We start from the raw sequence: 18,670 nt of genomic DNA, 5'->3' as shown, positions 1-18,670 counted from the left end.
ATACAGAAAACTACCTCAACTAAAATAGTGTTTACTGAAAAGTGTTAACCTATCAATTCCTGAAGGTGAAAATTAACGTCATTACTTGCCATGTGGCCAATGGATGTCGGAGAATGGAGACTAAGCTTATTCAGTTTAATCACCCTCTGTTCACCTGTTTTATTTGTGAAAATAGTTTTTTTCCCATTGTGCTTTTGTCGAGGGGGAAAAAAGATTAAAGTTTTTGAAAATTAGTAACAATGCATGAATAGATTTGTTCCTTCAACCCACTCAGTAAAACTACCATCTAACTTAAAAAGATAAGAATCTATGAATACATGGCAGTAAAAATCTGTACTTTTTGCCTTTTTATAGCTGCATATTTTTTTTTGTTTACAGAATCAAAAAAAATTTTTTTATTTTGGGAGGAAATATAAAAATTTATAATAAATGTTAAATTTTGCTAGAAAAAATAATGGGCCAAAAAATTGAAACCAACATTCAAGTATTTCTGGCAGAAAACAGTTTTAGTATGCTGTTTTTATGTACTACTGGGCGCCAGAATTTTAACATAGGGGTGGAAAACGAAAAATTTGATTTTTGTAGCAGCTTTTATCAGTTTTGTAGCACTTTAAAATTTTGGCACTAAATAAAATACAGTTTTTATATACATATATGTAGTACCGTACGCAGGATTATTTTTTACTTTAAAAAAGTGTTAGCTCAGAAGAAAGGGGGTGCCCCACAAGGCACGAAATACAGATATTTCTTTATATTTTTACATTCTCTACAATATCAACAAATGAGAGGCTTTTAACAAACACATTTTAACATATGGTATTTCTGATTTCAAAACTAATTTGAAAATGAGTGTTTTTAGATTTAGCTTGTACACTTGGTAATCACTAATTAAAAAAAAATCACTACAGGAGAGACTTGAAACATTCACTAGAAAGGTAATCATTTTTCTTGTTTTTGCCGCTGATGCAAGTTTAAGTTGTGCTTTTGTACTCTTCAGTTTCAAGCATCTTTGAAAATTTCATTGTGCTTTTACCAGAATTTACCCATTTCATATTTAAAATGATGAGTATTTCTTTTTGAGTTCGCTCTTGATCATTATCTCAGTTTGATTCAACATTAAGATAACTTATGTTGCTGGGTCATTCTTAGAATATTTATTAGAAATTTAATAATGATTAAAAACTAGACTTAGATTATTTTTAACTTAAACTATAGAAATAAAAGCTAAAGAAAATAATGATTAAATTATTAGAAATTTAATAGAATGATTCTGTTTTCACAAAAATTTGATTCGAGTACATCTGTTTTCACTCCCTATTTTTCACTTATTTCGTGACCTTTGTCACTTTTACATGATCCTAGACACCCTGAATTTACCGACGGCTTTTGTGTCTGAACTCCTGAAGGTGAAGATGGATTCTTCATTGCTGTTTTTCCAGTGAGATATGTTCTTCCACTAACTTTTCCGTTCTGTTAAAGGATACACTAATGTTTCGTCAAGGAAAAGCCAGGATCCCACGATTACTTCGTTTGCGAAGCAGGGTAAGATAATTAAAGTAAAAGATGATAAAAGTTTGTCAGGATCAGAGGTCGCCTCGGGGCAGCAATATTTATAGCTTTTAATACAAAGACCACGGAATGGTTGCCAACAGGGAACGTTCAGACATTTCAAAATGGATAGAGAAGGAAGACTGCTCGTTTGCGCTGTTGCCCTAGTATGTGGCGAAGCAGAAAAGTGCAGCGCAAAAGGTGATGGTGGATGACGTCAGTCAGTAAGAGCTGCAACACGTAATTAAAATTCAAAATTATACACCACTTTTTATTTAAAGAATTTAATTTAAAGTAAGTTTATAACAACTGTAATTTAACAAAGAAATGACTGAGTGAAATCATCTCAGCAAATTGTATTTTATTGGTTGAATGCTTTAATCATTGCCAGAAAATCAATTACAATTTAATGAAAAATACATCATTAATTAAGATTAATTTCATGAGAAATGCAATTACAGTACAACATTGATTATCCGAACACATCGGGGCCGAAGGGTGTTCGGAAAATTGATTTCAAAACTAATTCGATAATGCAAAGCTAAAATAATAAAAATAACGAAGCCTTAAAATAATAAAATTTAATCAACTTTTTTTTTTATTGTGAAAAGTAAATGAAAAAATTAGTGTATCACAAAAGAAAAAATAAAATGGTAAAATAAATACATAACACTGTCAAACCATAAAAAAAAATGAATCTATCTTTAATTGTTTAACTTGCTTATACACTGGTGAAATAAATTAAGAGAATTTACATATTTTATCGAATTTCATGAAAAGAACTGAACTGAATGTAAAACCACTGCTTCTAGACAAAAATGCAAATCTTGTACGTCAAATATGTAAGCGTATGTGTAGGCGGAGCCAGTAGAGAAACAGGCTTTATAAGCGCGCGTAAGTTAAGATGCATTTCGTTCGCTAGCACACCTCGGCGAATTTCTTGGTGTTATTTTGCAGCGATCGGTTAATTTCAAATTGTAACAGTGAAAATGAGTAACCACCAACATTTAGATGATGGAATGGGGAGGCTAGAAACAGGCCAATCTCAAGTCCAGATTTGTAGAGAGTTCAATTTCCCTCTCACTTAAACTTTTTCATTGTGACGAGTAAACAAGGGTTTAATAACATTGAAACATAACTATGAAAGCCGGACAGGCCTGAAGAAAAACGACTTATCCGGAGTGACGACTTAACGAGGTTTTACTGTATATATAATAAAACAATCTGTAAATATAAACAGTATTGTTCACAGAATCTTACAAATTTGTTTTTAATTTTCTTTTTTTGTCATTTGTAAAATAATTATAAGAATACTGAAGAGAGATTAAAGTAATCAAGATAAAGTAAAAAATTGGCTTCGCAAATGGCAAAATCTTTTGTGAGTTTTTTTCTTTGACTCCCTTCATATTGATAGGGTTTGAAGTTGAAGCTGCCTCAGGAAAACAAAAAAAAAAAAGCTTTGCCCCACCAGTGGTAATTTTTTTGCTTCACTGGTGGGGCAAATAGAAAGGCTAGTGGGCCCAGCGTCGTGTGTAACTTATGGAAACAGTTCCAGGATACCGGATCCATCGAGAGGAAGCCTGGGCAAGGTCGTCCAAGAGCCATGACGGCCAGAGAACATCGCCGTTTGTCGATTATAGCGAGGCGTAACAGGAGTGCTACAGCTTTTCAGCTCTCTTGTGACTTGTATGCAGCCACAGGAACCCGTGTATCAAGGGTGACTGTTTCCAAAAGACTTCATGAGAGAGGGTTGTTTGCAAGAAGACCTGCTGTTTGCGTCCTGCTCACTTCTATGGACAGGAGAATCCGTATATCATGGTGCAGAGAGCATAGAGATTGGAGTATGGATCAATGGGCGACCGTTCTCTTCACTGCTGAGTCCCGGTTCAGCCTAAGCACGATTCTCGCCGTACGTTCATATTGAGAGAACTAGGGACCCGCTACCTACCCACCAATGTCTGCGAAATCGACCATTATGGCGGAGGAGGTTTAATGGTCTGGGCAGGCATCATGTTGGATGGCCGCACACTTCTCCATGTCTTTGAAAGAGGCACTGTGACTGGTGTGAGGTATAGGGATGAGGTTGTGGAGCCCTATGTTTGCCTTTTCAGGGGTGCAGTTGGCCCTGAGTTCATTTTAATGGACGTTAACGTGAGACCACATAGAGCTCTTCTGCTCGACGACGATTTTCTAGAGAGTGAGGATACTCGCCGGATGGATTGGCCAGCCAGATCTCCAGACCTTAACCCTATAGACAGGGTTTCCAGGAATCAGGAAAGTCAGGGAAAATGTTAAATATTTGTCAAAAGTCAGGGAAAATCCAAAGCTGCATTAAGAGTAAGCGTAAACAGTCCTATCGTTAAACTGGTAGCCAAACGGCATCAGCGCCCTCTCTGTTTAGATGGGTACCTGCTGGCCTGTGATTGGCTGCTAGCATCGGGTAGGAAAGTCATTTCCCATAATGCATTTCCCCATCACGGCGCCATTTTGTTTACTTACTCATGTGAAGACTCTCGGTTAGGTTGGTTAGCTATTGCTCGTGGTTATTTTGGCAAATTGTTCATCTTTAAAATTATAAAAACGGGCCTTCTGAGGGCCAACTAAAATTATATTTATTGAATAAGTCCGCGTGCATTTGATGGGTGTAAAATGAACATGAAGACGGGTGTTCACAAGTATAGATTTAGCTGTTGAAGTGTCGATGTTATTGTTACTGAGTGATTTATATTTTTATGCACAAGTACGTCTCCTATAAAGAAGTAAAAAATGTCCGCTTTAGTGGGAATTAAGATTTTTAAGTTCCGTAGCAATAGACTGAAAAATTAAATCAAAGTTGAAATCGGAATAACGCGATCAAGGGAAGGGGGAAGAGAAGCGTGGGAGCCACGTGATCAATCGGCAAGTTTGACCCATCAAACTTCAGATGGCGCTGCCATCAATTCCGCGGCCTTTCTTTAACATTGAGTGGGTACGCTTAACTTACAAGCGGCTTTGGGGAAAATCTGAAGGGGAAAAAATCGAAGAGGATATATCTACATTCAAGTAGTTTATCTTCACTTTTTTTCCATAGAAAATTATTTTTCAGATACCCTAGGGGAGAAAAAAAATTCCTTATCAGCATTCTCCTCCAGATCCCCTACTGAGAGATGTCTTATCAGTGAAGGGTGGGATTTTATGTACTGGAGAATAATATTGGCCAAGGTCACTGAATCTGCCCTCCAAGTAAATAGATGAAGAGATCTAGAGGAGAAACCCTCCTTTCCATTGTTGAAAACAAAGCCAATACCAGCTCTAACTTCTTTTCTCTCTGTTCTGAAAAAGCATTTAATCCTCTTGCTTTTTTTTCCCTTCCTGTGAGTAGAGAACCTTGCAGAGTATACATGCCTTTTTCATTCAAAAAGTATCCTGGATTTTCAAAAAGTTAAGTTGATGGGTATAGAAGTGACTTCAAGCTGGTAGCTAAACAATCTGCAATTTATTTAAGTCAGTCAATTTTATTCTTCAGTTGTGCTTTGTTTTTTCTTTTTAATTGAGTGTTTGCTTCAAAGTAGAGATGTAAAATTCTTGTAATATTTAGGAGAATATTCTCTGGAAGGACTACTATTATAAATAATTTGAGAGTAATACTTATTATTTGTGATGAAAATTTACTCCAGTAGTTTATAATAACAGTCCTTCTAAATTGTAGCCCAGAGTATTAAACTTTAAAAGCAAGAAAATGAAACCAGCATGGCTGAATTGAACAAAGAAATATGAATGATAAAAAATTCAAGTGTATGAACATTTATGAAAATAACAGTTCTGTGTCTTCTTAGAATGAAAGTATTAAGGATTGTTCTGTCTCTTCTTAGAATGAAAGTATTAAGGATTGTTCTGTCTCTTCTTAGAATGAAAGTATTAAGGATTGTTCTGTCTCTTCTTAGAATGAAAGTGTTAAGGATTATAAGAATTTAAGTAAGGGGATTATAAGAATGACTTCCTTTGTCAATCAACTTTGGTTTAATTTTTTGCTTTGAACTTATTTATGAAAATTTATTTAATTTTAAAAAGAAATATTGTAATCTTTAAAAGTTCTCAAAATCTTAATAAAAAAACTTGAAACCTCTCACTATGACTGAGAATATTCTATATTCTCAAACTAAAAGTTTCCATTATAAGGTGAATATTCCAAAAAATGGTTTTGTTTCATGTTTCTGGCAATGAAAACTGAATTATATTTCATAATAGTAAAAAATTTATAATTATAGAAAAATGAATATTCTATATTCTCAAATTTTTACATCCAGGAGATGTAAAAATCCAGATAACCTCTCGGTAACCTCACATCTCTACTTTAAACGCAGTATCATACTTCCCTTAATATATATTTTTCGATATGTAGCTTTAATATGTGATTTTGCATTCTTTTTTATAATTTTTTGTGTGTTTCTATATCATTGCTTTCTGTTATAAATCAATAAGCAAAATTGTTCTTTATTTCAAATTTTAAAATTGAGTTTATGAAGTGAAATTAAAACTGAGTTTAAAACGTTTTTTTTAACAATTATACCAGGTTATATCTACTAATTGAATGCTCAAATACTCCATTATATATTCTTATTCACTAGTGTGAGGTCTGTTTTATTCAATGTTTTTTTTTCTAAATAAATCGACCAAGGACAAATATAACAGCACTCCGAAAAATCACCAATGAAAAAGGAAAATACAAAACTTCTAGTTTTGTGAGAAGTTTTGTATGTGTATTTGCCTTTTGGTTGGTGATTTTTCTGAGTATTATTATGCAAAGTTTACTTACTCTTTCAAATATAACGATTTTGACATCTGTATGTTTTGAAGAAGCTCTCCTCCTCAAGTGTCAATGTTCCAAAAATTTAACATTTTACAAAAACTGAGTTTTTTTCCAAAATTTCAAAAAATTTTCTCAAAAAGACACACGACAGAACCCATTATGACATTTTATATGCATCTGTTGCTCTCTTCACAGTTTGTCCTCATCTTATTCAGGACTGTAGCTTGTCTTTTCGAGGCCCTGAGAAGGAAGTATATTGGCACACACAGAATTCTCGTACAATTATATAAACACATGTATTTTTAAGTTGAGTTACAGGAATGGTTGTTTTATGATCTATTGTTGTAATATGAATTCTAGACTAGAGTTTATTGAGAATATAGATACATTGTGATTGGATCTTATGTTATTATTTGTATGATTAATTGTGTGATATAGATCAATGTTTCCCTAAGTGGGCAATATCGCCCACTGGATGACAATGGAATGATCCAGGAGAGGCGATAGAAGGCTATGGGTATAATCATGGCTGCCAACTTTTGAAAATGAAGTTAAATAAAATAGGGATTTTACACACATAGAAGTTAAACCCTTGGTGGGAATAAAATTCCTACGAAAAACACAAGTGAAATTGGAGGCCAAAGCTTCAATGGTGATTGGGGAGAAAGGAAATAAACATCTTTAAAATAGATTAAATATTTTTTTGCTTATCAGTATTTGTTACGAGGTATGTAGCTTCAACAAAAGAGGAAGTTTTCTTCCTCATCTTTAGTTTATAGTAGGCATAAAGCAACTAAAAGGCCATCCCTAGTATATTTGACATTTAATATTAAACAATTTACAATAAATACTTATAAATTCACAAAATAGGACAAAGACATATGCTAATTAATTTATTATTAGCATAAGACTAGGACAAAGACAAGGTGGATTTTACGTTATCCAGGGAGCACTACGAGGAGACCCACCAACCTACTCCCCAAGAGGAAGTTTTGATCACATGCACGTCACCATAATCTTCAGTTATTATCCATTACTATCGGCTGCTAAGCGATTTCCCTGCACTATAAGACAAACAACTTTTCTTGTTACCATCAGAGGGTTTGTAAAACTTCCTTAAAAAAGGAGAATTTCCCATTATTCCACACATTTACGACGTGTGACGTCATTTCGGAAAGGGGAAAAAACAGGCAAAAGACTTTTTGCCCCACAAGAAATTCCTTAGGGACTGTTTTCAGAAGCGAGGATCCTTTTTGAATGAGGTGAGAAATGTTTACGGACAATTGGAGATTTTTTGTGATTTTCGTAAAAATTCAGGAGATTTAAGAACTTTTCAGGAGGTCTCTCTAGAGATGAAGCTAAAATTCTGGAGACTTGGCAGCTACGGGTATAACATAGGATCCTATGGGTTTGCTTGGAAACAGCGATGTGACCACAGAAAAAAGATTGCTACCGCAGGAAGTAACACATCGGGGGGGGGGGGGGGTTAGCACACCAAGCTCTTGATGAGTATGAAAAAGGCTGTGTTCAGAATCTGCAATAAAATGTATGTCCCAGTCTAATTAGCCCTCGTGTGCAGAAAATGACAGTGGTTCGACAAAATTATCAAAGGGGTTACCTTTAGTTGGTAGGGGGCAGTGAGAGAAAGAAATTATCTGAAAAAGGGATTGATAGAGCAAAAAGTTTGGGAAACTGGTATAGATTCATTATTTTTTTTTGGGGGGGGGGGCTGTGTATCTATAACTCTTTTGGAATAACATTTTATTTCTTTTAGGCATTTGATGTACGTTATTTAATTTTGATGAGGTTCTATTTTGTTTCATTTCTAACCGTTAATGAAATAATAACCCAACTTTAAAGGAAGATATAAAAAAATTGTTTCCCATCCCACACAAAAGTATAGGCGCAGAATCAAATTTATGTAAATTTCAATATGCCACATAGATTTACATCGCCAAGGGACGTTTCCCACTGTTGCTACATGAACGTTGAATATTTTCATGAGTCGAGCATCATTAATATTAATCTATAAAACAAGAATTTATTATTCATAATATTGTGAAGTTTTAATCAGAATACCCATTGAAAACAGTTATGTGCCCTTTGAGAATGATGGTGTGGCTTAAATTTTTTGCACAGTTATATACTTTCGCTCGTAGAAAAATCAAAATCCAGCTCTTTTTTTATTTATGTAATAAATTTATTCTATTAATTGCTGTTTTTAAACCTGTTCCTAAACAGTTAGAATTTTATAAATGTTTTTTTAGATATTCATAAGTATAATACTGTATTTAAGGTGAAGTTATTACGGTAGTCCTTCCGGAGAACATTCTTTAAAAGATTATTAAATACAATTTTTCATCTCTAAATCACATTTTAATATTTATCCTTATTTTTTTCATTTCAGTATAATGGCAAAGACAAAATTTAACAAGCAGTGGCTGGATCCTGATCTGTATCCACAATTTAATAATTGGCTGAGTGATGTCCATGGCAACATTCATGAAGGCTACTGTTCTGTTTGCAGTAAAACTTTTTCACTCAGTAATATGGGAATAAGAGCTTTGGAATCACATCGTAAAAGACCAGGCCACTTGAAGAATCTCAATGCAAAATGTCCGCAAATGTCTGTTTCTAGCATTTTTATTGGCAAGGAAAATCCATGTAGTCCAACTGCAGAGATTTTTCAAGGAAAAAACAACTGTAAAGTTCCAAGTGCAACTACTTCAAATTTGGATTCGTATTTCTTAAAAGATAATGCTTTGAAAGCTGAATGTCTTTGGGCAATGCAAGTTGTCAGTAAGAGGATGTGCTATAATTCATGCTCAAACATTAGTGAACTTTTCAGCATCATGTTTCCTGATAGCCAGATTGCCAAGCAGTTTAGCCTTGGGAGCTCAAAAGTAGCTTATTTAGTTTCATATGGTTTAGCACCATATTTTATTAATATACTAATGGATCGCATCAAGTTATGTGATGATTATGTAATTTGTTTTGATGAAGCCTTTAACAAAATAATGCATAAGGGTCAAATGGATTTGGTGATTAGATTTTGGGACATCAATCGGCAACGAGTGTCAACCCATAGCGTGTTTCTGGGTCAAGCTACTGCGCAAAACTTATTAACAAAATTTGTGGAAGGGTTATCTATCTTACCTCTTTCACGTCTCCTTCAAGTATCCATGGATGGCCCCAATGTAAACCACTGTTTTCTTAAGAAATTGAAAGCTGAATTTGAAGAAAATGTCTTGAATTCAAACGAGAGAAAACTTCTCGACCTTGGAACCTGTGGGTTGCATGTAGTACACGGATCCTTCAAACATGGTTTGAACGCTGCTGGATGGGATTTAAACAACTTGTTAATGCATATGTATTTTTTGTTTAAAGATTCTCCTTCTCGTCGTGCACAGTTCACTGATATTACAGGCAGTAAATTGTTTCCTCTGAAATTTTGTAGTACTAGGTGGGTTGAGAATGTGCAATGCTTGGAAAGAGCTGTAGATATTTTTGACAATGTGAAGAAGTTTATAGAGAACAGGTCTCTCTCAGGTAAGCCTGCTATCTCTGTTGGCATTGCAGTAAAAGATCCCCCTCATTAAGTGCAAGATGAGTTTTTTTAAGACCGTGGCCTCAGAATGTGAGTCATTTCTAAAAAGATTTCAGAGCTCCAAACCTCTTGCTCCTTTTTTGTTTGAAGCTCTTCAGGATCTCATGCGCAAGATTCATCAAGCCTGATAAGTTGGAGGCTGCGGCTTCTGCAAAACAACTTCTCGAAATTGATCTGGATCTGGTAGAAAATTTGCTACCTATTAGAAATATTGATATAGGCTTTGCAGCAAGAAAGCTTCTTGCGCAAACCAAAATTAATGACAGAAATGTAGGTGAATTTTGCCTACAGTGTAGAAAACTGTTAGTCGCTATTGTTGGAAAGTTGAAGGACAGGAGTCCTCTTAAGTATCCTATAGTTCGGGGTCTATCAGCATTAGATCCATGGATAATCAAAACACAGTCCAAAAATTGACATGCTAAGGATGGAAGTGGTGCTCCAAAGTTTATATTTTTCAAACCGGATAAGTGATAATGTTGCCGAGAAATCTCAAGCGCAATACATTGATTTAACAACTGCTGCCAATTCTTGTTTCAAAGATGAATTTGAAAATTTCTGCAAAGCAGGGTCAGATGAAATTGGCTTAGACAAATTCTTCTCGGATATTTTAGCTTGTGACAAGAAATTTGTGGAATTGTGGAAGGTTTTCAAAATGTGTTTAATTTTCTCACATGGCAATGCATCTGTTGAAAGTGGCTTTTCCATAAACAAATCTTTGTTGACTGAAAATTTACATGAAAGCACTCTAATAAATCAAAGACATGTGTATGATGCAATTTCAGAAGCAGGTGGAATTCGTGCCATTGACATCAACAAGAAACTTCTCTCATATGTTCGAGGTAGTCATGGAAGATGAGCAAAAGCTACAGCAGCACGAAGATGAAAAAAAATAAAATTAAAAAGGAACAAGAAAAAAAGAGACAAGAGAAAAGCTAAGTTGGAGGCAGAATCAATGATTTGCGAAAGAAGTTTTTGTAAACAATAAATGTAGTTTGAATGAAAATTTTATCAAATTTTAATTTTGTCACATTATTATTACTACTGCCTTTGTTTATGTGATTGTTTCAGGTTGTTATTAACATCTTAATTCTTTTTCCCCCATGTGTCTCGTTACTGGTTAGTCTTGAAGTTCTTTCATCTATATTATAATGTTGAAACAATGATTTGAATTCAATTATCTCTGAGATTTTTAAGGAAACTGGTATTGTGTGTGTGGGGTGATATATTGTTCTGTCACTTTAGTACCCCCCCCCCCTCCGAATGAAATTTCTGGCTACGCTGCTGCATGTGCGTGACAGTGTATGCTCTTTTGGTCAAGGAAATGATCGAGCCGATTTTGCTGGGAACCCTGTAGCATGTCTGGGACACTCTGGGGAGGGCAATTGCAACTCTCAACCCCCCCTCCGGGAACCATCCAGGGAATGAAAACAGTGTTGCTGAACGAATGGGACCTATTGCCACGGGAAATGATAAACCGCTTTATTTCAAGTATGAAATCACGCTGCGAGACCTGTATATCTGTAAGAGGGGACCATACCCCCTATTAACCCATTTTTTTGTTTATTCTGCAACCGCTGTTTCATACCTTCCGACTCCAACGAGTGTTACGCACGATCATGCGTGTGTATTACAATTATTGAATGGTTATTTGTTTTGTATTGTATCAATGTATGTACATATGAAATTTCATTAAAATCAGTACAGTAGTTCTAGAGATAATCGACCAAGTCTGCAAATTCTCTTAATTTCTTACACCAGTGTATGATATTTTGCAGCCTCATCCCATAATAGTTTCAACATTAACAATTGAAGCGGGTCAGCTTTAGGCAGCGATTCTAACTACGCGAGACATTTTGTGAAACACTGTTCTGCCTCACTGTGCGTTATTACAGCTGCCGTTGGTACATCATCACTTTCACAGTCATCCTGATCAACTTGATCGTTCACTTTCGTAATTATTTCTCCGTCATCCAAAAAATGATATTTTGGATTGTTACTATCAATTTTCAATCACTGAGACACATCCTCTTCATCACAGGACTGGAATACAAAGAGTTCCTGAAGTATATTTAAGCACTCTTTCGCATCTGGAAGATTTTGATCATCTTCAGTGGTTACGTTCAAACCATGAAAATATGGACATAACTTCCTAAAACTTCGTGAGATAGTGACCCGAGGAAGAGAATTCCAAACTTCTGCTACCATGTAACAGCAGTCTTTCACATTCAGTGCTTTTGTGAAAGACAAGATATCCTGCGAGGAATTCTCTTCCTCAACCAGCAATTTTTTTAGCAACTGCTTTCTGTACCAGCGTTTCAGGCTCTCTAGTACAACCTGATCAAGTGGTTGAATAAGGAAAGTTGTGTTTGGAGACAAACACAAGCAAACTATCCCCTGTTCATCTTCTGTTTCCAAAACTTGCTGCAAAATTTTCTATTTTATCGCAATTTTTTTAAAATCACTGATGGTTGCCACACCTAGTCCATAGTCACCTGCAAGTTTCCTCACACCATCACCCGCTTTTAATCTTTTCACAATTTCTACTTTTTTTTATATGTTTAAAACAATGCGTTTTCGTTTTGTCGCCATTCTGCACTTGAGAAAGACAAAAAGTGTTGACACCACTAAAGCTAAAGAAAGATTGAAAAATATCTGTTTTTTTAAGCAAGCTAGAAAAAAGATACCCCCCCCCCCCAACAAAAACATGATAAGAACTGTTTTGTTGTCAAGATGACCCTTGCCTCCCTTTCATTAAGGCACACCCACAGGATTAAGATGAATTCATAGACGAAAAAAAAGGTGATAAATCTGCTCCTATTCATGCGTTTGTTTGCTTGTCAATCGTTTATAACTACATACACTGTACCCGGATTCGCCATTGTTTACATCTATAGCTCTCAGGTACGGTATGTACAATTGTTTGGAAGTGGATTATTGTACAATAGAATGAAGCTATGGAGTTGGGAGATAAGGATTCTAAAGTTCCAAGGAAATACCAACTGTTGAGCATCATTGACTATAGAAAATTGAAAATGAGTTAGGTTAAAAAGGTGTTTGGTTGACGAGTTGTTCGCAAAATTGATGTTCGGATATTCAATGTTCTACTGTAGTTATTTACACACTATTAATTTTAACAATACTATTACTGTTATAGTAATGTGGTAATTAGAACAGAAATTTATGAAAATAAGTATGCACGCAGTAATGTATATAACGACGATATACTCACGTATTTCAGATACAATGCCAGTGATTTTCTTTGACTTGAGGATGAACCATTTGGCAAATTTCAAAATTTTTGTAGGATGTCAGCTAGTGACTTTGAAAAAATTCAAAATAGAATTGCCCCTTCAATAGGTAAAAAAGAGACTGGAGACAGCTACACCAGTCTATCGTATTGATAGATGGCCATGATATAAAACTAGCAAACACCCACATATACTCCAAAACTGATGAAGGCATTGGAGCAGCTTATTGTGTATATACAAACAATACAGAAAAGCAAATACGGCAAGTGGCGCTAGATAAAAACAATAACTTTCAAGCAGAATTGTTAGCGATAGTAACAGCTACACAATATGCAACGGGAACAGGGGAAAGGGTTTTAATAATAAGTGATAGCCACACCTCCCTTCAAGCATTTCTAGATCCAACAAATAGAAACACAATAGCATGTGTATCGAGGCGGCGTTTATTAGGTAACCCAAAAATTTTCCTAGGTTGGACCAAGGCCTATGTAGGTAACCTTGGAAACGAGAGAGCCGACTCTCTAGCCAAGGCTGCCATCAACTGTGACAAACTTGATAACCCTTTCCCACTAACGCTCTTGAAGGGACAACTTGAACAAGCAACCCTCCAGATATGGCAGCAAATTCGGGACCAAGGAACAACAGCTAAGAATGTCCATTAAACTGGAATGGGGAGGTGACTATTTTCATAACAGGAAATGACCCATTCCCCAAATACCTATATGAGTGGAAAGGCCGCCAAAAAGACAAATGTGCCTGTAGTATGTTGGGTACTCCAGTTCACTATGCTACACAGTGCAAATTTACAAAGCATCTATGCATGCACAAATATTCAGAAAACAATGGTTCACTCAAATAATCAAAACACAGCAGCAAGCATTACAAGCCTTGTCGAATATATAACACGCTAACGAAAGACAAAAAATCTGTCCACCAGATTTATAAAATAATGTTTTTAAGTTTTGCAAAAACAAGGAGAAAAATAGAAAGATAAAAACAGCAACAAAAATCATATCCACATGTGTGACTGCCACTACTCTAACACATTACCATTTACATGAACAAGATATAATATGTACTAACTGGACCCAAACAAGAATTTTTATGACATTCCTGTACAACGATGTAAATGTGATAACCACAAGTGTCCTCCATTCAGCTCTTCTAGTGGGGGTGCTAGGCAGAAGGGGGAACATGAATGGTTTCATAATAATTACATGTAGTTTTTATTTCATATATATTCATTTTTTTATAAATATAAACCAGCCCAAAGTGGGTCAACCAAAACAAGACAGAGGCTAATTCCTTAGCTAAGGTTCTCTCCAGATAATCTCCCATTTAAACTAATCCTACATTACTCATCAAAATACGTTTAGAGCGAGACGATTTGGCGCGCGTGTGGCAGTTATATATATACGTATATGAAGTTATGTATATGTCTTTCTGCTATTTCAGTTCTTCATGCATTTTATGTCCACAACACACATGTGTACTCTTATTGTATTCATGTTGCTCACTAAATAAGGTGCTAAGTGAGATGACACAGGTGATCCCAATTGTATATATTCCCCGCCCCCCCCCCCCGTTTTTATTTTGCATATTTTCATCAGATCCACTGGAGCAAGTGAAATCACCCAATAAAACATGCTGGTCTAGTCTACAAGTTATCAAACCCATTTGCTCACCAACAAGGTGTTAAGCGAGATGATTTGCTTTGATGGATATTTTATATTATAAAATAGGATACAACAAACATGAAAATCTTATGTATGTAATGACAAGTGTAAGATAATAGATGAGATGGCATGGGGGCCCCCCTAATTACTTCTTAAATGTACCTTAATTCTAATATATGTACATTCATCCTTCTTAACGAAACCCTAGAATTTTTCTCGAACTCCCAATGCCATCTTGTCTGTAATCACAAAATTTAAGGAAACAGTTATTTTCCAGATATTTTGCTAAGGTGAACTCGGAAGGAAAAGTCATCACGTCTCCGCTGAAACTCGAACCTAGGCCCTCTTGCATACCGGGCAAGGATGCAAGATTGCTTGGGTTCGAGTCCCGGCGAAGACGCGATGACTTTTCTTTCCGAGTTTACCTCAGCAAAATATCTGGAAAATAACTGTTTCCTTGATATCTCAGGCTGAGAAAAAAGCCATCTATCTCACCACAAAATTTGTTAATCGGGATAGTACGCAATTGTCCTGGGAAAATATGTTGTAAAAATTGTGTATGTTTGGTATTTTTTACTTAAAATAAAGTGTTCCGGACTCTGCCAATGGACTCATCTTATCGCCAAAATCTCTTCCAGACCAGATTCGTGGCAAAGTTCTGGCATTCATTCTTTATAAAAATTTATTCAAAGCCAAAATTTCCTGGAATTTTTGACAAAAAAATTGGCATAACATGCTATTTTAGTAATGAATGTAAGCGCTTTTCAATCCTTTATCCATCTAAAAGATATTTTTTCTACGTCTTCATATAATTGAGGGGCTGTGTGTTCTATTAAGAAAAATTTGATTTCATTTTGGAGGCTCCAAATATAAAACATGTACAAGTATCTCTTGCTTTATGCTATTTCGTTACAACACAATTTTTATAAGTTGATTTTAGGAATTCCACCCTAAAAAGTTTGGCTTGGAGTTCAACTTATTATTAATCCTGGAAATGGGCTTGCAAATTGAAGGTATAAAGCACAGTTAAATTCTATGACAACGAAATATGCTGGATTTCATGATGCAGCCGAGTCAAAATAAGAGATAAATTCTCAGATACACAATTCACCAGATCTCACTGATAAACGATGTTTGGTAGCACATTGACAATGCCATGAGAATTTTTATTGAAAAAAGCAGTTCCAATGAAACTAGAATTTTCGTATTAGTGAGAAATATGTGAAATTCTATGGTTTTGGTATTAAAGCTTTTATAAAGAGACAAACACTGATTCTAATGAGTGTGGATGTTTTCTCTCCTGAAGAGCCTAGTACGATAGGCTGATAATTCTTTTTTAACAGTTGAGATTCAGCTGACAAGCAATCAGAAGCAGTGAAAATAGAAAAAGTAATAATTCAATTCATTCATATTACCTAAATTCACTGGATTTATTTATATACGTTTGAGTAATTAATTCATTAAAAAAAGTTCCTTTGCTGTTGGCTTCAATTTTTTTTAATTCTTCTGAAAAGAAAGCCGACCTCCTATTTATCTTTTCCATGTTAAATTCAACTCATTTTACGCAATTTTGTCTTTACTATTTTGTGAAACCAATTAATCACATAAAGCGAGGGAGGCCTATATCCAATGACCAACCAAAAAGCTTTAACCAAAGCCACCAGTGCCCTCTAATTTCTGCATTGTCTAAGAACCGCTTGTGCTCAAGTCAGGACTCCCGCCCAAGTTTCGTTTTACAATAAGTTACTTTTGTGAAATAGAGTACAAGAAGGGGAGGGGTGGGTCACCTGTACACTAAATTTGATATCGCATTCCACCAAAAATCAAAATTATTTTTCTCTTATCAAAAATTTGGTTGGATTGACTGAATATATGGGCTGTCCCAAATTGTTTGCACAGTGGATATCTCTGCAACAGTTAACTTTAGGAATATTCTATACTTCCAATTACAACTGTTTTTAAAATAATGTGTGGTTAATTGAAATGTCATAAATTTAAATTCTGAATTAAAAACTTGTCTTTCACACTGAATGGTTGATATAATAATCATTATTGTCATGTTCATTGGTTGAGAAAAAAGGCTGAGCTAGATGCTTACCAATATCAAACTTAATGCCTGATGCTAAAATCTGGAAACTCAAATTCATTCACAAACTTCTGATTCTTGAAATCACATTTTTGAACCCTAGAATGAGGACTTCCAACTTCACACATCCAAGTTTTGCTACAATAATTAAAGCAAAATTGACAAATTTATAATATGTTTACTCTTGTTTTTATTCAGAAAATCTACTTAAAATATCTTGTATCCCACAATTATATAAGCTATCCCAAATTGTCTAGATGTATGTGAATGCAACAATTGATTTTAGAAACATACTTCCAATTACAAATGAGTGTCTTCACTGACTTCACAAAGATGGATATTGGCAACCTTCAGTAAGTTGATGAAAAAACAACTTTTCGCTGTGCAACTTCTATTGAATAATTTGCTGATGATTTTTTTGAAGCCAGAAATAATCCTATAGAAAACCAATGCTAACTAAATTTTGGTTTTTTTTGACAGATGTTCATCTTCGATGTGAAGCCACTCAAATGTTTTTAAGTGGGGTGCAGTTACTCAAAGTGTCAAGTTTTATAAGGGTTACACAGGGAACATTAAAATAACTTTCATGCAGATTCTGTGAACTAAAATTCCAAAGTTTTTGTAAATAACTTCTCGTGGCAGAATTTACATTTTATAGGATTTACCTTATTGCATTTAAAAATAGTGAAATTGCTCTATTTATCAAGATAAGATTTTTTTTTTAAAAAGTTTATCACGATGAGATTATTACATAACCCACTGTGATTTCACTTATCGCATCAAATCCGTCAGAAAAGTATATTTGCTTTTGGGAAAGTGCTATCTGTAAAAACATCTTTACTTATGTAAAAACACCTTGCCCGAACAGAAAAAATTTGAAAATCATATTTAAAAATATCTCATACATTAGGTTGGTATCCATTTCAGAGCAAGTAATCATCGATATGCTAATTTTTAATGTGAATTTTGAATCTATTATAATTAAAGATACATAAATTTAGTTTTTATGAAATAGATGTGATAAATGCAATACAAACACAAAAGACAACAGGGGCCATTCAAGTATTACGTAAGCAGGATTTTTAGCCATTTTTGAGCCCCCCCCCCGTCAGCAAAATTTCAAAAAGGGGTGGTTGATGATGTAAGCAACCTTCAAACTCCCCTCCCCTCGTCATCAAAAGTCAGCAAATCCGAAACCCCCCCCCCCCCGATGCTGCTGTAATACTTGAATGACCCCACAGGCAAATTGCCCAACAAGGTAGCTGAAAAAAAGATGCTCACAAAGATATGGACATCAAATATAATCAAAATACAGCAAACCAACATAAAAGTATCTCACAAAAGAAAAACCTAATACTATATAATACATTGCCCATAAGATTATGGCTGTCTTATGTAAGTACGGATAGCTTCTCGATTTATTCCACTATGTTTATCATTCTCCTTTTTGAATGTGCCAATTATGTTGGTACTAACGCCCCCGGATATCAAGAGCAGCTCGAGCTCACCTGCTGCCGGGGTGCAAAGCCTAATGTGCTGCCCCTCAAGAAAATCCTGGTGGAAAACAAAGGGATTTAGCCAGTTAATGCAGTGAAATTCTTCTGACCATACATACTGCTTTTAAACAAACTGGCCTTTTCAGTTATTTTACTGCTCTCACTTATATGCTAGATAACTTTTTTGCACATTACAGCTCTTGTTGATGAGCTATTATAT

General features: G+C 35.1%; 1 protein-coding gene across 6 annotated transcripts in view; it reads right to left on the bottom strand.

The window, feature by feature from the left end:
- Nucleotides 1–18,670, bottom strand: part of LOC149074194 (acylphosphatase-2-like) — an 86,697-nt gene that overhangs the window by 251 nt on the left and 67,776 nt on the right. The window contains exons 5-6 of one of the 6 annotated variants that reach the window (XR_016194430.1): nt 16,967–17,092; nt 13,174–13,263 (exon numbers count right to left, since the gene is read on the bottom strand). The exons of 1 other annotated variant lie outside the window; for it this stretch is intronic. Coding sequence is in view for 4 of the 5 variants with exons in the window: in XM_089246796.1 (XP_089102922.1) it covers nt 16,978–17,092 (115 nt within the window). In the remaining variant the exon portion in view is untranslated. 4 more of the 6 variants (XM_089246797.1, XM_089246798.1, XM_089246799.1 and 1 more) reach the window with 4 other exon arrangements.

Source organism: Pholcus phalangioides, unplaced genomic scaffold (assembly GCF_987345545.1).
Source record: "Pholcus phalangioides strain wild (caught in Gottingen) unplaced genomic scaffold, Ppha-v1.0 ptg000017l_1, whole genome shotgun sequence".
NCBI lineage: Eukaryota > Metazoa > Arthropoda > Arachnida > Araneae > Pholcidae > Pholcus > Pholcus phalangioides.
The sequence above is the reverse complement of the archived record's forward strand: the minus strand, read 5'-3'. Positions and strand labels throughout refer to the sequence as shown.